This window comes from Carassius gibelio, chromosome B25 (genome assembly GCF_023724105.1).
Source record: "Carassius gibelio isolate Cgi1373 ecotype wild population from Czech Republic chromosome B25, carGib1.2-hapl.c, whole genome shotgun sequence".
In the NCBI taxonomy this organism is placed as follows: domain Eukaryota; kingdom Metazoa; phylum Chordata; class Actinopteri; order Cypriniformes; family Cyprinidae; genus Carassius; species Carassius gibelio.
In genome coordinates, this window is record NC_068420.1 from 13,852,578 (window position 1) to 13,876,727 (window position 24,150).

General features: G+C 37.6%; 1 protein-coding gene across 1 annotated transcript; it reads right to left on the bottom strand.

The window, feature by feature from the left end:
- Positions 1-5,411: 5,411 nt before the first annotated feature.
- Positions 5,412-9,466, bottom strand: LOC128014760 (serine/threonine-protein kinase pim-3). The gene is made up of 6 exons (XM_052598473.1): positions 9,045-9,466; positions 8,693-8,802; positions 8,549-8,599; positions 8,111-8,474; positions 6,909-7,085; positions 5,412-6,663 (listed from the first exon to the last, which is right to left on the bottom strand). Exons 1-6 carry the CDS (start codon positions 9,130-9,132, stop codon positions 6,494-6,496), a joined length of 960 nt encoding a protein of 319 aa, XP_052454433.1. The 5' UTR covers positions 9,133-9,466; the 3' UTR covers positions 5,412-6,493.
- Positions 9,467-24,150: the final 14,684 nt, after the last annotated feature.

Below are 24,150 nucleotides of genomic sequence, written 5' to 3' on the forward strand. Positions count from 1 at the left end.
ATGAAGAATATGCTGTAACTTTTAAATTTTTAAGAAGTTAAATCACATTGCAGTGTTGACAATTTTCTGCATTCCTGATTGTTTCTGTGTGCCTGATCTGTACCGTATGTGCAAGCGTGTGTTGTGTGCGTGCAGTGTAGCAGCACATTAGTTTAGAGCAGAGATTAGCTACCTGTACAATAAACTGTTTAAAATGTGAATTCACTCAATCAGTTTTGAGTGTACATGTTACAAACAAACATGCTTGAAATATATATTTGGGGCAACAACTGCTGCCTTATAATTGTTTTGCGAAAAAAAAAAAAAAAAAGGGTTTTCCATGCCTGTGAAAGTAATGGAATTTTAAATATATTTGTTAATAAATATATATTTTAATATTATTCATATTTTCTCTCTTTTTTTCTTATGCTCAGCCCTCAATTATACGCTACTATATGGCCAAAAGTATTTTGACATCCATCTAATAAATTTCAATGAATCAGTGATTAAATAAAATAGGAATAAATGTTTCTGTCTGTATTTCAGTATTTATTTATTTGAAATGTTTTACCCAGCTTACGAGTTACGAAATTAAGTTATGAAATCAATTTCATAACTTAAACCTGCACCTGTTACTTGTTTCCTGATTATCTATTGGGTATTAATTGACTGCATGTCTGTGGTTGATTCATTATGAGCATTGAGAATAGCTGGATGGCGGAAACGTCTGCTCTTGCTCTAAATAAATGATTGATTCTTTTTGTTAAAGACTTTGTCTAGTCTTTCAGAGTGCGAACCGTCTACAGTCTCTTCTACATTTTACTGGTTTTCACGCACCTGGACTTACAACCAGCTTTCATCTGAGCGCAACAATATTCCTTTCTATTATTTGCTGCTCCACCTTTGCTTTTTTTGGTGAAGATGTCATCCTTCAAAGAGATCAACCAACTGACTGACTGCAAAGCTACCACTTTTACCTTCAGTCTTGAAGGCATTTTGTTCCCAAGAGATGAAACTAATGCTCTACAACCAGAGGACATTGAATTCTCTATGAAACCTTCATGACCTTCATGGTTCCACATTGAGTGAATACTGGAGAGCTAGCCGCATACCTAGAGGCCTTCATATCCAGAAGGCTCCAACTATTGGTCGTGAAGACCCAGCCTTTTGCAATAGATGGTGTGAGATCATGAACAAGGCGTCTCTAGACCTTACTCTCCTGGTTATAGAGTTCACACAAAAAGAGTTACTTAAGACCAAACAAGACATCGATGAGATTCAAAACTCCATCATTGATTCCCATGATGAGACTGTGTTCAAACAACATACCGAGCTTCTTGAGAAGTCTTTGGCAAAATTCAAACAAGATCTACAACAAATCAAGATAAAAAAAAATTAGTAGAGACACAATCGATTACAGGGATAACCAAGTCTACACTTGGCTTAATCAGACCAAAACTACCAGGCCACTTCGTAAAGTTCGTTTTGAAGATGGTGCCTCACTGACCTCAGCGTCTAGTGTTGAGAGTGATTTTGTTTTTTAGGAGGACAGTCCAGCGATAGCCTCCAAAGTGCCACACGTCCACGCCTAAGAAGATGCGCCGAGGTCGACGAGGCAGTAAGACCAGACAGCAAATCCACATCAATGGTGAGGAAGCAGAGCCAGAAAAAGACAACTTAATCTTCAACCTTACAGGCAACACCCTACACCCAGATGAAGTAAGCCTTTTAAATAAGGGTTTGAGTTTTGTCCCTAGTAAACCTGCTGATTCCTTTGTCACCAAAATAGAACTGTTTAAATTTTTTCGCAATCTGAGACTGAAAACCTATTACAAGGACACTACAACTACCTCTTCTCAGATTTACAACAAACAGGAGCGAGGTAAATTTAAACCTACAAGTACTTTTTGCCCTCCCATCTTTAACCCCTCATTGGATTTTTTCTGTAGACTTGTTGAACGTGATGTTGAGCAGCTTTTTAGCAATCCTCATCCTCACAATGGCATGAATAATTTGACACTTTCTGAAAGACAGGCTCTTGACAAACTTTGCAAAGAGAAAAATATTGTGGTAAAGCCAGCTGATAAGGGAGGTGGTCTAGTTATTATGCCTAAAACCCTGCACGATCAGGAGGTTCTAAGACAATTACACGACCTGTCTTATTATAGAGCTTTGCCCACTGATCCTACCAGTAGATTACAAAAGGAAATAGAACTATTCCTACAGCAAGCTCACTCCTCTTCTCTTATCTCTGAACGAGAATTTCAATTTTTTCAATCGTACCCCAACTAGACCAGCCTTCTATATTTTGCCTAAGGTTCATAAAAATCTATCTAATCCACCAGGTCGTCCAATTGTTGCAGGTAATAATAGTCTTACTGAACCTCATTCTCAGACCTTTGGTTACTTTGCTCCCTAGCTATCTCAAAGACACATCTGACTTTCTTAAATGTCTGTCTCAAATTAGTCATCTAGGTCAGGATGTTTTGCTTGCGACTATGGATGTAACCTCTTTATATACAAACATTCCTCATACTGATGGTTTGACTAATGATGATGGTTTACCTACTAAATTCATTGTAGATATGTCTGATTTAGTGCTCACTAAAAACTATTTCTTGTTTGAACATCAATATTACCTTCAGATTAGTGGCACAGGTATGGGTGCCACTATGGCCCCTGACTATGCCAATCTTTATCTTGGTTTTTTGGAAGAACAGTATGTGTTCAATAACAATCCTTTTTTGGAGAAGATAATATTGTTCAAGAGATATATTGACGACTGTTTTGTGAATTTTTTTTTTTTTTCATGGTTCATTATCTGAATTTGAACTGTTTGTCTTATACATGAATTGCTTAAGATATTCTATTAAGTACACCTATACAGCGAGTGCTACTAGTGTGACCTTTTTAGACACCTGTATTTCTGTTATTGATGGACATATTGTTTCTTCTTTATGTAGGAAAGACACAGAGAAAAATAGCTTACTTCATGCCACAAGTGCTCATCCAACATCCCTGAAACGTGGTCTGCCTTTCAGTCAGTTCACCAGATTGCATCGTATCTGCTAAAAGCAAGAGGCAAAAGCAAGACTTCTATATAGAGATTTTAATTCTAGAGGTTATCCCAACAATTGCCTTGATACAGCACTAAACAAAGTACGTGCCTCTGGTACACATTCGTCTAATTTGGTCTCCAAACAAAATGAGAACCGCTGCATTTTAAAACTGACCCATAGTCCTTTGAGCAGAGAAATTAGAAACCTTGTTAATTCTCATTGGCATATAATTAAAAGTGACTATCAACTGAATGGACTTCTTCAAAATTTACCTCTTTGTGTCTTTTCTAGAAGCTCAAACCTTAGAGATAGGCTGGTCCATGCTGATACTGCCACGCCTCCTTCTGGTACTCTTTCTAATGCCCAGGGTAATTTTCCATGCAAAAGCTGCACTTCCTGTATACATTACCTTAAACTCCAATCTTTCACACATCCGCACACACGTAAGATATATAAAATCAAGCAATTGATTACATGTAAATATACTCTCGTAGTGTACATTTTGATCTGCCCTTGCCCATTATTGTATGTAGGCAAAACTATCAGGGCTTTACGAACGAGAATTTTGGAACACTTGAGTGCAATCAGGAGATGTGATGCAACTTCGCCTGTTTCCCAACATTTTCAACTAGCTAAGCATGCCATTTCTGACCAGAAATTTCTGGGCATTGAAAGAGTTTTGCCTAAAAGAAGAGGTGGTGATGATTTAGATAAAAAAAACTGCTACAGAGAGAATCTTTTTGGATTTTTGAACTCAACAGCCTTTTCCCGAAAGGGATGAATGAAGAGATCAACTATTCATGTTTTCTTTAAATGCCTTTATTCTTTTTTAGAGATAAATATTGTTAACTTTCCTATTAAAAGAACTGTGTTTTTACTTGTTCTCTGGGTCTGGGCTGAAGCCCTTCCCTTTGCACCTGTTACTTGTTTCCTGATTATCTATCAGTATTAATTGACTGCATGTGGCTGTGGTTGATTCATTATGAGCATTGAGAATAGCTGGATGGCTGAAACGTCTGCTCTTGCTCTAAATAAATGATTGATTCTTTTTGTTACAGACTTTGTCTAGTCTTTCAGAGTGCGAACCATCTACAGTCTCTTCTACAATCAGTGATTAAATAAAATAGGAATAAATATTTCTGTCTGTATTTCAGTATTTATTTATTTGAAATGTTTTACCCAGCTTACGAGTTACGAAATTAAGTTCTGAAATCAATTAAATGGAAAAATAAAATGCAAATAAAAAACAAATCTTGGTAACGTGAACAGACAAGGAATCATTATAATTTATATTTTAAGAAACATATGCGAATGCCACTTTTGAACATTCTTTCAACCATCTGAAACTAATAAGTAACATTTAAAAATATTGCTACACCAACATCCAACTAAAATCTTTCAGAAAAATGTTCTATAAACAATGTATAAATCATGGTTTTGTGCTATAATATAAATAAAGGCCTGATCATTTTGAGTGAATGTTCAATTAACGTTACTGCAAGAAAGTTTGTTCATAACCCAAAGTTCCGGGAACGTTCCATGGCTGTGCGTTACAAATCACGGGAACGTCACTGATCAAAAAATTGTTGGAAATTTTGACCTGGAATTCGTTACGCAACTAGTGTAAAGCGCTTGATTTATTGAACTATCAGCTGTCATCTCATTATCAAGTTTATTATTATGATTATGGACTCATATGTTAATGTAAACACCAGGCTGTGGTAAATTAGTTTATCTTGAGTAAACTGTTCCATTGACACAAGTCCAGTCTTCTTATCAGTCCAGCAGCTCATATGGTGAAGAATGAAGAAATAACCTGATTCTTGATCTTTCCATAGAAGAGATAATTGCTTTGTGGAAAATTATTTTGTTATTTTAGTTCCACATTACTGTAATATAAGAGCCATTACATGTCAAAAGTATTTTGTAACGGGTATATTTGACAGGTAGAACTGAATAATCGCAGGTGATTCTACATCTGAATCATGCATTACATAATGAATCATCAAGTCTTACAGCTCTCAGACAATAATGCTTTAACGCCAGTGTGTCATCACATTTGCATACCACGTTGACTAATGTGAGTAATGTTAACTTCTCAGCAGGATATTTGGGCAATTCATGTAAGGGGTGAGTCAGATCTGTAGCTACTTCCTCGTGTTCAAAATCTGATTTTGGGAATGGACTAAGGTGAATAATGGAAAGTTAAGAATATTTGGACTTAATTTTGTACTTAATGTTCTAAGCTATCGGTCATGTTTCTACCAATCAGTCCAGAGTTCCACTACCTGTAGGGGGCAGCATCCTCAAATGTTGTGTATAATAGCACATGAACTCATAAGGATGACATTTAAATGCAAACAGACACCACAATTTACATATGAAAAGGAATTTATTGTGTCCAATATAAAAAAATAAATGTTTGACCAGTTCAAAAAAAAAAAAAAATCCACACTGTCACAGTGGAAGGACTAAAACACATTTTACCTTCCACTTCACATGGAGAAAAAACTGATTCTAAATTTTACACTACACAGATGGCATCACTAAACATCTCAATTGTATATTTGTATCAATATTAGATAACTTTAGCGTGTCTATGATCCTTTAGGTTAAACTAAAGATGAGCCCAAGAACTCATTACATTTAACAATTCTAATTTAATTTTTGCAAATGGTATAAAATGAATGAATAAATAAATAAATAGCCACTGAATGTGGAATGTTTGTATTGCATGAATAAATAAGATACATGGAAGAAAATGTACATAAATACAATGCAAATACTTGTATTTAAAAAAAAAAAAAAAAAAAAAAAAAAATCGCCTCAAAAAAAGAAATAAGGAAAGATAAGTGAGTCCATGGATATTGCATTGATTATGCACATCACTCAAGTCTTCGCTAAGCAAAGTCTAAAAAGTGATGTCAACAGAGATGAAGTAGTGGAAGACATTCAGAAAACAACAACAACAGAAGGGAAAACCATTGAAATAGTGAATATGAATGGCAGAGCAGCAGAGATACTGTTAAGAGAGTAGTAAGTGTGTACTTCAAGTATTCGACCACTAGAGGGCAAGGGAGACCCACCACATAACTAGATACAGTCTTTGAAGGTTCCCATGAATCCAGGGGAGTTCCCCTAAAATCCATGATATCCACCTGGTGTCTGTCGTGACTTGAATCCCATAAAAGCAGCTTTCCAAAAAAGGCACAGAAAACTAAAAAGATAGTCTAAAAGGAAAATAATGTCCAAGCTCTATAAGAGCAACCAGTAAGATTAAAGGATCACTAGCATCGCTGCTCACGCAATCCCTACGGGTTAACAACTCACCCTTAGCATGAAAAACAACCAAGAAAATACATTTATGCAACATAAACCGAAGTCCTGATAACCAACAGACTGGGAACAAGAGCAAAAAGGTCTCCGAGTCCATTCACTCGCCGTCCCCGCATCCGTCAAAGGCCTTCTTTGCCCGATTCTGTGCTGATGGCGTGAAGTGTGATGTCACCGCTTTCTGCTTTCGGGCTTTCCTCCATGCGCATCCACTGATGCTCGAAGATCTGCTCCAAAGTGGGCCGGTCAGAAGGTCTCAAGCAGAGGCACCATTTGATGAGCTGCTGACACACTGATAAACAGAAAGAAAAAGTTAAACCTTATGTCCAAAAAAGGGATAAAAATTGAAGTCAGGACTGTTTACATGAACCAATTTACATTTTTTTAATTTTCAAAGGCAAAAATAAATGTTCACAAAAATACTCAAATGTATAATTTAATGGCATTTTCCCCTTCCTTTTATGATATGGCATGGTGAGCCAAATCATTAGGAGTCAATTAGGGGTCAAATGGCATCTGGTTTGGCTTATCTCATACCTGGAGAGACTCTTCTCCTGAAAAAGAGCCGTCCTCTCAGAATCTCCTCATCATGCTCAAACGGGATGTCGCCGCACACCATGTCGTACAGTAGGACACCAAGGGACCAAACGGTTGCCGAGCGTCCGTGGTACCTGTGGTAACGTATCCACTCGGGAGGACTGTACACTCTCGTGCCTACAAAATAAAACATTTGGTTTTCAATCCAGTGAGAATTAACCTTTGAGGCTTATAAAACACCTATTTGCGAGCCAAGAGCATGAAGATTGCACTTTTTTTTTTTAGGCCCTGAAACCTACTCTGTGATTTTTATTTCTGGCATAACACAACACTCATTTCATAATCGCCTTGTTTTGGCATAAAAAGTGCCGATTTTGATTACACTGCAGCACTGTATAAAGAGCCGCTCCAGTCAGCTGATTCTAGCGAGGGGGGCGCCAGCGGTCTGGCGTTCGCACAAACTGTCCTCCCTCCTCCAGCCTCGCAGCGAGCTAGAGAACAGCTCGATCCAAAAATACAAGCAAGCTGGAACAGGAGGGTGATCTAAAAGGGAGACTTTCAGGTACAAACAGTCACAAGCTATGGCAACTCCACATGCTTCCAGCATGACTCACTCACTTCCCCTAACAAAAGCCCCTTCACTAGGGTTTGTGACAGGCCCCCAAAGGCTGTGAGTCGCCTGGATACCAAACAAAAACAGGGATCCGTGATGGGATCACGTGGTGCCGCAACTCAGGTTTCACAACAAACAGATGCTACGCAGTAACAGCTGATCCACTAACTTATCTCTTTTAGATTCGATGGATTAACTTACATGAAAATAGTTGTAAACAAGGTGAAAAAAAAAGCATTAAATTTTTCATTTAATTAAAATGTGTAATATATATGATATGCCTTTGCTGGTCCAGGATAGTCTTAACAGGTGGTCTTTTAGCCTTGCAAACACAGTTTCCAGCTGATTTCCCAAAAACAAATGCCTAAAACCACTTGAAACCAAGCCAGACCAGATAAGACCAAACTAGAGGTGAGACACTGAATTCAGGCACTTAATTTTCTTTAACTCTAGTGCTAATTACTGAGTGTAATTATCCCCCCCAAGTCAGGATCTGACACTTTCTGTAGTAATACTTCAGCTCGTTTAACTAGAAGCTGCAGGTGCGCCAATGCAGACAGAGCAGGAGGGGTGTGAGTCAAAGACGCACCATCAAAGTCTGTGTAGACGGTGTCCTTGAGGATGGCCCCGGAGCCGAAGTCAATGAGCTTCAGGTCTCCCGAGCGTAGATCCACCAGGAGGTTCTCGTCTTTGATATCCCGGTGAACCACCCCGCAGCTGTAGCAGTGCCTCACCGCCTCCAGCACCTGTCTGAAGAAGCGCCTGGCGGTGTCCTCGTCCAGCGCGCCTTTCTCCGTGATGAAGTCGAATAAATCCTTCACCATCTCCGGCCGCTCCATTACAATCAGCCAGCCGTCGGCTCGCTCATACCAGTCGAGGAGTTTAATGACCCCCTGAAACGTACTCCCCACCTTCTTCAACAAAACGATCTCGAGGGGAACCAGCGAGCCGTTCTGGAATATAAACAAGCATTTTAGAAACGAAGATAAGAACAAAATAAGACATAAATAAAGGATTGTTTACTTACAATCGTACCCCATTCGGTCACTCTCTCCTTTGCGACGTGTTTTATCGCAACCTAGAGACAAAAAGAGAAAAACGCGCGTATGAATGCGTGACTGTGGCGCCAAACGCGGCCATGTGCTGCCACCAAAACAAAGCCAGCGTTTACCGGCAACGCGTCTGAGATCCGAGAACCGGCGTACACTGTCCCGAAGCCGCCGCTTCCCAGCACCGAGCCCACATGATACACCTTGTCAAACGGCTCCCTTTCGGTCTTGGCTGTAAAACGAAGGAGAAAAAGCAGTATGAGTTAGTGTGTTGGCATAAAAACGCGATTTAAACCGAGGTGCACAATGCACGGTTGGCAACAAAATGGCTCCATACGCAGGTCACGGAAAAGCGCGTGCAGATTAAGCGGCTGGATACGTCGTGTGTGGAAAATAGGAGTAAATAAAGGCGCAATTAAATGCGAAGTGAAAGTGTATATCGTTGTTATGAAATTTAAGGACGTCTAACCTTACCTGCTTGAAGTTGAATTTTCACCGGCAAGTGGTCGATGTTGGTCGTGTTGCAAATATGAGAAAAAGATCCAAACTTGGAAAGTAACATTTTTTTTGTCGCCTTCTCAAAACGATCCTCAGTCCTTGCGATGCGTAACTGTGCTGGAAAACACCGGCACTCTCCGTCCTTCACCGAGGACAGCGGATTCCCTTCAGAAATGTATTTAGGAGTGGGACTCCGCGCGAAAATCCCACGAACGATCGAAAAACGATTTCAATTCCTCTTCTACAAAGGTGTCAAACTCCTGTAATTATTCACGAATGTCCCCGCGCACCCATAGTGAGAGAGAACTGCACACGTTTGCTCTTTTGGGTCTGCTCGGTTGATGTGTCTGTCTGTGAGAGGGAGCGGGGAGACCGACCGTATTAACTCTTAATTCTCGTGTTTGCTTGGGCGCTGGACGCATTGCACAGATCCCTCCGCGAAGGATAGACGAACTTCTAACAAAATAAAAACAAACGCACTTCTCAAAATTATTTAGAGTTTCAAGAAAAGAAAAGAAAAGAAAGAAAAACTGCTCAATAAAATTTAGAATTACACTGTAAATGTTGACGTATGAATTTGTAGTGATAGTGTGTTGGTGAATAGTGCCAGACGCCCATGGATACCTCCTTTGAGAGATTTGCGCTTAGGCTATATAACAAGACCAACCACGTTGCACAGTTTATATAATTGTGCTGTGACTAATTGGAGTAATATTGCAGTATAATAATAAGAATGATCAGAGGCGTCATGCCCATTCAAAGTTAGTGGGCACGTGCCCCCTCAGATTTCTGAGCCAAGTGGATTTTAAATGCAGCTTCCAAACGACAAAAAAAGCAGAATAATATTTTTTATATATTTGATACAATCACACAGGTGTGATTAGATCGTTCAGTGCTCAGCATCAGCAGGTAAATTCAATTCTGTGTTCTCTGGCTGGCGCAGAGCTGCAGACTGACGCATCCTAAAACGCTTCATGATAACCAATCAGAAACTATTCTGTAGCGCTTATGAATGCAATGGCCAATCAGAAGGTGTGTTCGACATCGGCTGCGGCTGGATGCAACCGATCGGCGAGAGTAGCCGCGTGCAGGTGGGGAGGAGCTGAAAACCGAGATATGAAGCCGGACACGTTGTGGCTCCCGTAGTTTGCTGCAATTACGTCAGTCATGGCAGATCACGTGGCGATTGCTTACTTGATCGCGTTTAATGTGTGTATAAGTGGTGTTTTGGAAGGGTCTTGAATGTTGTTAAGTTGAAGTTACAGCAAGTTGTTAGCAGTTTGCTAACCACATGCAGGTGAAGTATAAACACAGCAAAATAAACTAAAGAATATGAAGAAACCAAACAAATGGAGGGACATAATGTATTATGTATCATTTGTATAGGAGCATACATTTATGACCACATTAGATTGTATGCTTTTAAGATTAACATTTTAGTTCTTAAAAATGCTCATTTGAATAGGTTATGCTGCTGAATACTGTAAAAGGTCTGTATAAAAAAGAAAGTCATGCAAAATAAACATACACAAACTTTATATTAACAATAAAGTAAATACAGTAAAACAATATTTAATAAATATGATTTATAAAATGAAGACGACATAAAAACGTATTGAACTGTTTTAAAAGTCCATATGAGAATTTCTGAAACTGAAGCCGACTCGCAATAAACTTGAAACGCACGTCATCTGTGTCATCAGTGAATCCAGCCAATCGTGGATCAGTTGTGTCGTCATCAGAATCTGTGCAGCCGCTCTTCAGAAGCTGCGCTGGCTGAGTTCTCCGGCTACTCTCGAATCGCTCTCGTGGTACTTTGACGGCACACGTCACAGTCACGTGGCGTCAGCGCTGTATCAAGTCGGACAAAATTTCTAACCGGCATGCACTGCTTCAAGTCAGCCGACGATCGGTTTGCGCAAAACTGCATGAAGTCGAACAAGCCTAGAGACATGCAAAAGAGTCATCAGTGGCTACGTTTATATGCAAAATTTTTGGTTCAATCGGACTGAATTCATTACGATTGATGAATCTGACTGTAGTGTTTACATGAATGCTAAATGAAGTGATCGGGTTGATATGCAGGTTATATGTCACAAGCTACAAATCAGAATACATTTTTTGACGTGCACACTGCTCAAATAGTGAAAGTGACATAGATAATATAGTTTCTAACTGTTTGCATATAATAAATAACCACTCTCCTACACAGTTTCTTTATTTATTTTAATATTTACCCGTTTATGGATAAATATACATATAAACCGACAAAGTGTCCCTTCAAAAATCATGAATACTGAGAATAATAATGTTGTTTTAGCAAACACAATAAATAATTAATAATAAATATTAATAAAACTTATTATTATTATGGTTGTTGATCATCTTTAAATTGATCATAAGTGATGATAAAGACATATATAATGTTATAATGTAACAAAAGATTCTATTTCAGATAAATGCTGTTTTTCTAAACTTTATATTCTTCAAAGGAAATTTGCTTAGCTGTTTTTTGATCAGCAAATCAAACTTTTAGAATTGTCTGACTGTCTGTCTGTCAGTCTGGCTTTCTGACTGTCTGTCTGTCTGTTTGTATGTCTGTCTGACTGTCTGTATGTCTGACTGTCTGTCTTTCTGTCCGTCTGTCTGTCTGTCTGTCTGTCTGTCTGTCTCTCTGTCAGAATGTCTGTCTGTCTGTCTCTCTGTCAGAATGTCTATCTGTCTGTCTGACTGTCTGTCTGTCTGTCTTCTGTCCATCTGACTGTCTGTCTGTCTGTCTGTCTGTCTGTCTCTCTGTCCATCTGACTGTCTGTCTGTCTGTCTCTCTGTCGGTCTGTCTCTCTGTCAGTCTGTCTTTCTGACTGCCTGTCTGTCCGTCTGTCTGTTTGTCTGTCTGTCTCTCTGACTGTCTGTCTGTCTTACTGTTTGTATGTCTGTCTGTCTGTCTGTATGTCTAACTGTCTGTCTGTCTCTCTGTCAGAATGTCTACCTGTCTGTCTGTCTTCTGTCCATCTGACTGTCTGCCTGTCTGTCCCTCTGTCCATCTGTCTGTCTTTCTGTCCGTCTGACTGACTGTCTGTCTGTCTCTCTGTCAGAATGTCTATCTGACTGTCTTCTGTACATCTGACAGTCTGTCTGTCTCTCTGTCCGTCTGTCTCTCTGTCCATCTGTCTCTCTGTCTGTATGTCTTTTTGTCTGTCCATCTGAATGTCTGTCTGTCTGTCTGTATGTATTTTTGTCTGTCTGTCTGACTGTCTCTCTGTCTAAATGTCTCTCTGTCTTCTGTCTATCTGTCTATCTGTCTATCTGTCTTTCTGTCTGTCTGTCTGTCTCTCTGACTGTCTGTCTGTCTGTCTGACTGTCCATGTGTGTCCATTATGTCCCTAAGTGTTGTGTCTGTGTATAATAAATAAAAAGTACACAAAGTCATACAGTTCTGCCGTACATTATAGCCAGCCATCTGATGAGGGCATTGAAAGCCACAAAGTAGACTCCGTTGTATACTTGATCTAGTTTGAGTTGTATGATTCATAATGAATGATCATATAGGCTAACTGCATGTTGTAACGTCATAAAGTATTCAGTACTCCATGAATATAGAGTATAAAATTATATGATAGTCTACATAAAATAAACGGGCAAATCCTTATATCAAGCATATGACTGGAGCTTTGCAGATTATTTTCTGGGATTATCTCTTTGTCCAGATCAATCCTGATCATTTCGCTCATCTAAGGAGGTAATTTGGAAAGAGGCTGATGGAAGTACGCAGACAGGATGTCTCAAAGACAGGGAGACAAGGTAAACAGTGATCCCCTGCTGTGATAGAGGATGAACGTTGTTATGAAAATTCATATGATAAGACAGCCTCTGCAAACAGACTCCATCATTTCCAGCTGTGCGCCCCAGACCCATTAGACACTGATATCAAACTGCAGTCAAATCAATGCTTAGCCTTAACATAAAACGTCTAAAAAATAATAACTACATCTCAGACCGAGATGAACAAAATGTGCAATTAAACATAAATTCCAACTGCACTTTACGTAAAGTGCTACAAATGGCTGCTAAGAATAAAATGTAATGAGCCATGACTGAACATCTTACATCTGACAGTGAATGTGCACCATTCATTCTCTTCTTACTTTCCCATAAAAAAAGAGCATATCCTCACTTTCATCTCATGCCAGATTCATTAGGTCATACCTGAGAAGGACATCAAGGCTTTGGGAAGCTTTTATGAGACACACTGGAGCAATAAGGAGGGAAATCCCTCAAGCCTTTCAGCAGTTACCTGATGTAAGGCCAAAGCACACGTGTCCAAATGAACAAAAAGCTTCTATGGATCCACAGTGTGTAATTTAGTTGGTGAGTTTAAATTCATACTTGATCCTGGCATGTCTGTTGTACCATAGTAAATACAGCAACACTATTGTTGGCAGCTGGTCTGTCATAATGATCTCTGTCTGATGTATTCCTGATGAAAATGTGATAACCTGTAGCAAAAGTGGCTTTATGCAGCTTTACATGTCTAATCTGACTGATCACAAAGACCCCCACTGTTTTCACCGACAATAGGGGCTTATAGTGCACAGTTCTGAATCCTCTTCAGAGGTTAACTGGAGGGCAGGGTTAGACAATCACTTACCTTTTCATCCGGATGGGACATACATTCATATCCAAAGCATATTTTAAGATGGGAAGAATATAATCACTTATTAGTTATTAGTTATCCGAAAACTGATGCAACTGGTTCTTGCCTCGAGAACGAGTCAATCTTTTATTCGTTATCTGGCTCGGCTTGGTGTTCATCTTCAGTTCTCTCTTCACAGTAGTTCAGTCAGTGTACTGTTTGAGTACATGAATTACTCCGGGATATTGATTTGTTTGAACTCAGAGGGAGTGTCAGCTACATTAAAAAAGTTAACAGCTTATGTAATTTTAAAGGATTGATGTGTATTGGAGACGCAAACTGTTTCAAACGATTCAGTTCGATTTGGTTAACTGGTTCAAGAAGATCCGGTTAAATCGAATGATTTGTTCGCAAACCGGATATCACAAACTGCAGTGTTGTGAACGCGCTCACAACAGACCAAGAAGAAAAGACAATGCAGAAAAATGTTGTCATTTTTGGACCAAAATGTATTTTCGATGCTTCAACAAATTCTAACGGACCCTCTTATGTCACATGAACTACTTTGTCATGTTTAAAAATAACCATAATGAATGTCATGTAGCCTCTATCCTTTACTTATCCAAATCCATCTGACTCTATAGTTTTGAAAAATGTATTTGTAAGTTTTCTTATTCATTTGGAGCTATCAATCAATTAAAACATGCAATTTAATTATGTATCAGTTAACTGAGTCCATTAATTATTTAAATATTCTAAAAAAAAAAATGTATGTAGCCTCTCAGAAATGTATGAATCTTCCACATTCCTTCGACCATATAATTCTGAAACATATAGTGTGTAACAAGTTTTGTTATTTATTTGAGCCTTACAACAATTAAAACCTGTAAATACACATGTAAATATAAATTAAATTGTGTAAATTAATGAATTTATTCCATTAATTATTGCAATTAATCATAATTAGTTAAAAACAATTATTTCTCCCAAATAAATATATATAATAAGTAGATTATAATAAATAATAATACATAAAAATAATTTATAGTATTTTGAAATGTATATTATGGGATATATTTTGTATTTATAGAAACTAAAGGTGTCAATTTATATAAAAATGGAATTAATTATGTGTTTCAATTAATTAACATATGGAAATTAATTACTAATCACATAATGGAATAATGCGTTCCAATTTTTGTTAAGAAAAGCCCCCAAATGGAGATGATTCAAAGCCATTACATTGTTGAGGGATGATTAATATTTCTGTATATATTATTTAGATTTGTATTTATTCTGCAGACACTGTGACCAGAATAACCGCACTTTAAACAGGTGGGCTTTGAGCATTAAATTAGGGTTTTTAATCTCCATGGATTAAAGCATTCTAGGAAAACGGTCCAAGCAGATGACATATGGGTGAGAAGCGCTGGGTAACAAATAGACAATATGCTAGAGTGCAGCATTACAGCGTATTACACCTAAAGCAGAAATGTAATTAAACCCTATAGAGGGTCAACCTGGGCCTATACTTCCTTTTGTCACATCAGAGGTCAGCACAAGGTCAGACAGCTTTCTGTGGGCACACATTCTGATTTCTACCAAACCTGACACTTTTTTAGTGAGAGTGCATCATTCATTAAGGACACCACTGCCAGTTGGCAAACACAAGACAAGCAAAATGCAAATGATGTCACTTGGACCTTGAAACATGTTGAGCTGTGACTTTTCAGTCGATTTAATCCAAATATCTGTTTTGGAAAGGGTTGATAATTACCAAGACTTTATGAGAAAACTTTAGTCATCTTGGTTTGCATCATATTAAACCAATATTTGTTTTACCAGTAATGTACTGCTTAAGTTAATTGATTTATATTGTTAGTTGGTTGAGTGTTTGATCCTTGAAGTAAAAAAAAAAGGGGGGGGGGGGGTATAAGCTCTTTTTAATTCAGTGATGGTGCATTAAACTGAATGAAAAAAAGATAATTTTAAGACTTTTACATTGTGTTAGGAAAATTCAGTTTTATTCTATTCAAGAATCCTGAAAAAAAGTGTAATAGTTTCCACCAAAATATTAACTGTTTTCAACATTAATAATAATCATAAATTTTTCTTAAGCAGCAAATCGATGCTTAATGTTCTTTGTCCTGTTTCCCCCTGAAAAACACCACATCATTTGATTAAAATGAGCTTTGATGATTCATATTGCCTTAAAAAAAACATTTTTTTTTTTTTACATGTAAAAGAGCAGCGTGGACATACTTCAGAAAGTCTTCTTTTGTGTTCCACACAACTTGGACATTAGGGTGGGTAAATGGTGAACTGTTCCTTTAAGATCTCCTTGGTCCCTGCTGCTTTAACAGTGTCATATAACTTACATCAACCCAACATAATGAAGAAATCTGTCGAGTCATGAGAACCTGACACTAAAAATTGTTCGTTTTAAAGTTTCCTGTCCGACATTTGCTAGATTTTTCCCCAAAATAACAAGCAGTTGTGTTTTCGTGGTTGCCATGTAAAGAGAGAGTTTATCACCCAGCCATCTTCTCTCAACACCTGCAAAGAGTTAGGAGATCAAAGCCTCCGCTAGCACGCAAGCATCCCGGAGCCCCGCCCCCAGCCTTAGCCGCTGCTCCTCATGTTATTGTTTTGACTGAGGGCAGTAGTCACATGATCCTGCAGTGTTATGACTGGGGGCTGTAGAATGTAGGTCACTCCAAGCTCTCCCAAAAGAAAGCTTGGTTTGCTCTTATAACACTGTCCCACTCTGAGCACACTTTCTCTTATCTCTTGCCAGAGAAGGATGGATGTATTTGCTCGTATATCACATCTGAGGATAAAGGAAGCAGAGAAAAGGAACATGCATTGCATGCCATTTCTGGGAGCTGATCTATGGAATATAAGAGAATCAGCCACCGTGTTAACTAGTACAAACAATTAGGACAATTTTAATCCTGCCTTAAATAGCCAAGGTAACATATTACACTCAAGTGTATTTCTTTAGCTCTATAAGCGGCTTTGTTTTGTTTTTTATGACATGTATTATTGTTGCACAATATTGGTACCATATCGGTACCATATCGATAAGCAAAATAAATTATTATTATTATTTTTTTTTTTTATTATTGTCATTGGTTGATTTTTGTTTGATATCGAAACATATATAAACAATAATTTAATAACACTGTTAAATCTATGTAAATCTCAAAATTAATATACATTTATTTTTTATACTGCACATTAAATTGTTTTAATGCTTGATTTTAGTTTTTAGTGTTTTATTTTTCATTTAGTTTGATTAAATAGTATATAATTTTGATATCGGCCCCATAGCATATTGACCATAGCATGATTATAATAATTATTAGCTCTCTGGTATCAGTTAGAATCATAATACTTTTGCATTCCTAATATGTTTCTACAGAAGTCATCATATTAGATTGATTTCTGAAGAATCATGTGACACTGAAGACTAATAATGCTGAAAATTCAGCTTTGCATCACACAAATAAATTACACTGTCAAATTTATATTCAAATAGAAAATAGATGTTTTAAATTGTAATAATATTTTTTTTTAATTATTAAATAAATGCTGCTGGTGTGCATAAGAGACTTATTTCAATAATGTTTGAAAAATTGTACAGAATCCAAACTTTTGAACAGTAGTGTACATGTTATTGTCTCCTGTTTTTTCAAAGGGAATAATTGTCTTATCTTACAACAAACACAGCTTTTTTTTTGCGTGACATCATAATATAGAGACTCTTTCATCATTTAATGAATCCTGAATGGTTTTTTAATGAACTCTTTCCTCAGTTTACTTGGCTTAAGCCAGCCAATGAAAATTCGCACACTGATGCTCAATGGTCTGAAGCATCTGACATCTGACATTAAATGCTCTAAAAGTCACTGATTCTTTTATTTTAACCCTTAATTTAAATGTCAGTCAATTTGACAGTAACATCTAGAGTGCTTCTACCCCCCATCCTCAGCCCACCCCTCAAACATTACACCCGAGTGACAGCTCAATATTTATAATGCACATAAATGGCCACATTTTCACATGGCCACAGAAAGTAAACAAAAGAGGTAGTATAACAATATATGAGAATGTGTGTATTGGGACACGCTGTTGTTTTTTTAATGCATGCCATTGGGAATGAATCTCTTTAAAGATGAATGAATTGTGTATTTGCATCCCCCAGAGTGGTACAATTAACAATTGTTGTCAGCCTGACTTGTAGGGAATCAATTCTATTGCCACTAGTAGTGTGGATGTGTAAACAAAGAGGAGTTTTATTACCGTCCCAAGACATTTACACTGCCTGACAGATTTCGACACACCTCCACATTTGTAATTATTACAGATTGTAAAATAATAGTAAAGTCGATAAAATATTTATAAAAATGATAAAGTAACCGAACCATCCTTTGGGTGCTTTTAAACATGAGAGAGTTTACACGTATGGATACTTGTAGTAGATTTTTAAAAAGGGGTCATATGGCATTGCTAAAAATAACATTATTTTGTGTATTTGCTGTAATGCAATGTGTTTATGCGGTTTAAAAAAGAACATTATTTTCCACATGCTGTACATTATTATCATTACTCTATGCCCAGTCTTTCTGAAACCCATTTTTACAAGCCCCATCGTTCTGAAAAGCGAGGTGTGCTCTGATTGGCCAGCTGTCCAGTGCCTTGTTATTGGCTGAATGCCTGAAGCGTGTGACAGAAATGTTACGCCCTTTACCTCAGCGGTTCCCAATCCCAGTCCTCACACCCACCTGCTCCGCATATTTTGCATGTCTCTTTTAGTTAACAGACCTGATTCATATAAAACAGCTTGTTTAGAGATAGATATGTGCATGAACTTTGTTCCGATTGATATTATCCCTGCACCATGTTCATGCAGGGGAAATCTGTAGAAGTTTACTTCACTTCCCAACATTCTTTCATGGATTTGGCATGCGCTGCTGCCTGCCTTGTCTTCACAGACAGACGAGTGTGGCATTCATATACCTTGGTAAATAAATACAATTATAAATTCACGTCTTGCACATCTTAATGCACTTTTAATGGAACATATACACTCATTTCAAACTGGAATCATGGCAGAATATCCGGTGACGTCCACTTTGCAGGGCACTTACGGACGAATAGAACAAATGTTGTACATGATAAGAGGACTGGGATTGGTGAACGCTGCCTTACCATACTGTGATGCTGTGTTGGGACACACAACAATTATAAACGAGTCATTTGTTGCATCCAGTGGGAACATAATTACTGATCATAACAACTTATACTGTGTTTTTGTGCATTGCGTTGCATTGCGTATCGCGCCATGTAAACATAAAACCATGTTTGCATTTGTGATCGGAGAAACAACAAATGCCACTCTACACTGCTCAAAACTGGCAAATTCTTTTAAATATGTAAATGTACTTTGTACTTACAGACTGTGAGTCAGAAGCGCCAGACTGTCCTTGCAAGTTGTGACTGCCCCACTTTATAGACACAGACACCGATATTGTTATTCTCACAGGAAACATTCCCCATCCTCCATAAAATGTACTGCACACATCTTAATATTTGGGTGGAACACAACAGATTACTATTTGTGTCTTCTTTTGGAAGGCCAAACAAAGTAGCTTCGCTTTTACAACGAAACACACAGCGTCTTATAATTCACATAACATGGCCACAGAGAGTAAACAAAAGAGGTAGTATAACAATATATGAGAATGTGTGTTTTGGGACACGCTGTTGTTTTTTTAATGCATGCCATTGGGAATGAATCTCTTTAAAGATGAATGAATTGTGTATTTGCATCCCCCAGAGTGGTACAATTAACAACTGTTGTCAGCCTGACTTGTAGGGAATCAATTCTATTGACACTAGTAGTGTTGATGTGTAAACAAAGAGGAGTTTTATTACCGTCCCAAGACATTTACACTGCCTGAAAGATTTCGACATACCTCCACATCAGTGGAAAATTCTTGAAATATGTAAATATGTAAATGTACAGACTGTCAGAAGCACCAGACCGTCCTTTCAAAGTTGTAGCTGCCCCACTTTATAGAAACAGACACCGATATTGTAGGCAATTCTCACAGGAAACAGTCCTCATCCTCTATAAAATGTGCTGAAAACATCTGAATATCTGATTTAAATACAACAGTGTTGTAAATACAACTTAACCACTGGTTTCTAGTTATGTCCCCTTTGGAAGCCCAAACAAAGTAGCTTCACTTTCACAATGAAACACACAGCGTCTTCACGACATGGAGTTGGCAACAGTGAGAATAAAAGTTATGCCTTTTCTTCGGTGAACATTTGGGCGGTGTTATGCAAATCTTCCCACATTGTGACGTAGACATGTGGGGACATGTTTAAACGAGGGGTTTTAGGAGGGCATGGAGGGCATGAACTTTGATAAAGAATATCTGTTTGGATTTGAGACTTTAGTCTTTGCAACTTTACAGATCTTCTTTATGCACCAAGAGCTTGTAACACTCCAAAGAGAAAGGAAAAATTTAAATAAAATCATATGACCCCTTTAAAAATATATATAAACATTTTTTATTATTTATCAAGTCAATCAACTAAACTAAAATATGTAAATGAACATTTGTGTACCAAACCATTTTTAAAAATTTAAACATTCATATTGTCAAAATACCTTTAAATTGTATGTACAAATTGTATGTAAGATTTTAAGAGCTTGTTATTAAAGTATGTTAAAGTTATTAAAGTATTTTAATACATACAAAATACCAAACTCGTTTTATTTCAGAATTTTATACTTTGTGTGTTGCTTGCCATTTTTTTTTTTTTTTTAATTATTGTTACATTTGCCTGAAAATTCTAAATAAATCTTGCACCAATTGTTTGACTGTATTTATTTATGTATGTATTTATTTATTTTAAATGTAAAAATGCATTATAACTAAGATTGTATTTATTTATTTTGGATATGAAAAGGTTCTGGCAATATATGTAATATAATGGCAATATATGGCAATATATTAAATTTTATTAAAGTTTGAAAAAATAAATAAAATGTTGTAATTATGCATGCAAGTCCATGCAATATAAAAGCGACGAGACGTGACATTCAGCCAAGTATGGTGACCCATACACAGAATTCGTGCTCTGCATTTAACCCATCCAAAGTGCACACACACAGAGCAGTGAACACACACACACACACACACTGTGAACACACACCCGGAGCAGTGGGCAGCCATTGATGCTGCGGTGCCCGGGGAGCAATTGAGGGTTTTGTGCCTTGCTCAAGGACACCTAAGTCATGGTATTGCCGGCCCGAGATTCGAACCCACAACCCTAGGATTAGGAGTCAAACTCTCTAACCACTAATGTAAGCATAGGATTTCTCGCAAAGTACTTTATATTTTATTCATTAATTTATTTAAACTTATTAAAAAATCGAATTTTATAATTACACATGTAAATTCTGGCAATATACCTGAATTAGTATCAATTCATTCATTTATTTATTTTTTCATTCATTCATTCTTAAATTTTAAACTATAAAAAAAAAACTTTTAGAATTTAAGCATGCAAGTTCTGCCAATATACTTACATTTTATTTATTTATTCAAATTTCAGGGTCTGATTTAAAGGTAAGTTCTGACGAAATAATGGAAATGTTTGTTTATTTAGTAAGTAACTTATTTCTTTTTTTTTTTAATCTCCATTTTGTCTGCGTGATTTATTTATAGAAACTGTTCTTTGCTGGTGGGAGGGAGGCGGGCATAGATTTTTGGCCACTATTATGAAGACCCCGGGGGCATCTCCCACTGTCATCTGCTAGTGACTCCAAAACGCCAGTCAAGCAGATGGCAATTAAAAAGCGACCCACTGTTTAGTTCCTCTGCTAATCAATAGAGAAATTAGCACAGTCATCAAGGGTCCATGATTATGGCTTTGTTTTGTTAATTAAAAAGCTAGAATGATTAACTCTTGAGCATTTAAGTGGTGTAATTTCACAAATGAGCAAAATTAGAATAAGGAACAGACAGAAAACCTTTAGAAGAACCTTGCATAAACAATGTTTAGCCATAGAGACCTAATGTAAAGAGGTTGTTGACTGCTGTATTGACTTTGCGGGAGCTCAGAAACACTAGATCTGAGTATTTGGGCAGCTTAACATTCATTGAGAGGTCACTTGCCGAAAGAAACAGGTGGTAGTGTTACTCAAATGGAACGCCAGAAACACACTCTGTCATGTTTCAAATGCCCTGCCAAATGTGCTTTGTAGGTCTTGCTATCGTGGACTAAATGTACACATCTTCTCTACCGTTGGCAGAGCATTCAATCTACCCTCTTTGTAGTGGGCTGTAGAAGTCACGAACTCCTTTATGCAGCTGGGAATCAAACTGACACAACGGTTTGATGTGGTTTGGTTCCCGCAGAGGTCCCAGCATGTGTTTTGGTAGAGAACAACAACACACAATTTTTCCTTTTGATAGAGCGTTTCACCTTCTATCTTTATATCCTCCCACACACTTTCTTTAAAGCATTCTAAGCTTGTGCTTTCTTTGGATGTGTACGCTCTTTTGTTTTACGCCGTAGTAGATGTGGTTTCTAATTCTGATTGATTCGTTTTTGATTGAGGTGAGTTTTTGGTTGCTTTTTGATCTTAGTTTTTTGGACTTCAGTCAGTGTGCTTTTATAACATCAAGCCGGTTGCACAACATGCATGATTGAAAATTTTCACCCTTTCTCTTCCGCTGAAAAAGTCAGACGCACTTCTCTCAGTTCACTCCTACTCTTCCATTCACTTCCTCTGCTCTTAGATAAAATTATAGGATTTATTGAAATGCCTTACTCAGCTATTGTAACCCACACAAAGAAGATATTTCAAGCTCACTTTATTTAGGTTGCCTTGCACGCTTTCTTATTTATTAGATAAAACAAGCTGTAAGTGAAAGAGAAAGATAAAACCTAATATTAGATAGTAGCACCGCTCTAAAAATAGTAGCCTGTTTCCAACACTTAAAGCACTCAAAAATGAAACTTATAAATCAACTTGTTGTTCCAAACCTATATAACTTTATTTCTGAATATAATGGCTTTTCAAAGATGCATGGGTAAGTGCAAGCAGCACATTCTTCAAAATATCTTCTTTTGTGTCCAACAGAAGTATAAATCATACAGATTTGGAATGACATGAGACATGACATCACTCATTTGGAATGAGTGAGAAAATGATTACAAAATGTTCATATTTTTCATGAAATACCGCTTTAAATCTTGTACATGTGACTCCACTGATAGAAACGGGGAATAAACAACTGAATTAGAATTTTCTGGATCTTTCCAGTACACTCACTGCAGGTTTTCATAATAGCCAACTTACACAATGAGGTTACAACAGTGAACACATTCCTGCCCCAAACCTGTTACCTAGCCCCTGCTCCCACTGGATTTGCCATCACATGATCAAAACAAAGAGATCACATGGTCCAGCACATGGCTCACCATGACTCAGCATGGGGAACATAATCACATGCTGACCTTTTGACTTGTTATGGTTAGAAATCAATCTGTGCCCTTTGTTTCACTAATTTGTTATACATTTAGCTCACATTAGTTAAAGCATGTGTTGTTAATTTTAGACTCTGATTCTAATCGTGTCTTTTGCAGCCTATCTTGTTCATCCTATAAATCATTTTCATCACCAATAGTTGAATGAGTAAAAAGGGTCACGTAGTTCAAGCGTCTCCACTGTCCTCATCACGTGTGGCCATTTAAAGTGCAAATTCACATTACAAGCAGCTGTGAAGGACTAGGACACGTGAGTGTGGTTATACTCAGTGTCCCGTGTGTGTGTGTCAAAGTTCAACAGTCACGCAGGCACTATTAGTGCTATAAGCGTTTAGGCCGACTTGGGTTGAATTTTTGATGCTCAAGACAGACAAGGTAGAGTCAGACGTTATGGTTTCCATAGTAACGCCACGAGGGCACCCCATCGAGCCCCCATGTCTAGGTGTGTGTAGATAATGAATCTCTGGGTAACCCAGGTTGATCTCTCACAGAGATATGAAAGCCTCGCAGCATGAACACTGACCTGCAATTACCTCATAACTTGCACTGCAGGAGGGTTAATTGCCTTTTATTAAAGCAGAGAGTGGACCCAACAAAACATTAATGTTGAACCGCTCTGATGAAGTCTTCAAGATGGACTCACGATAGCAAAGTAAACAAAATTAAAATCTTTAAAGACAAATAGAAAAATTACGCAGAGATGTTTAATTAATAGATCATATACACAATGTGCTTTAAACGAGGCAACAAATTTGTAAATTTACACACTGCTCCTTGCCATGTGTAAAACAATCTGTGTTCTTTTTGGCAAACTGATGACGATGAATTTTGATGCACTGCCATAATATTTTACAAGGTTGTTTTATATATATA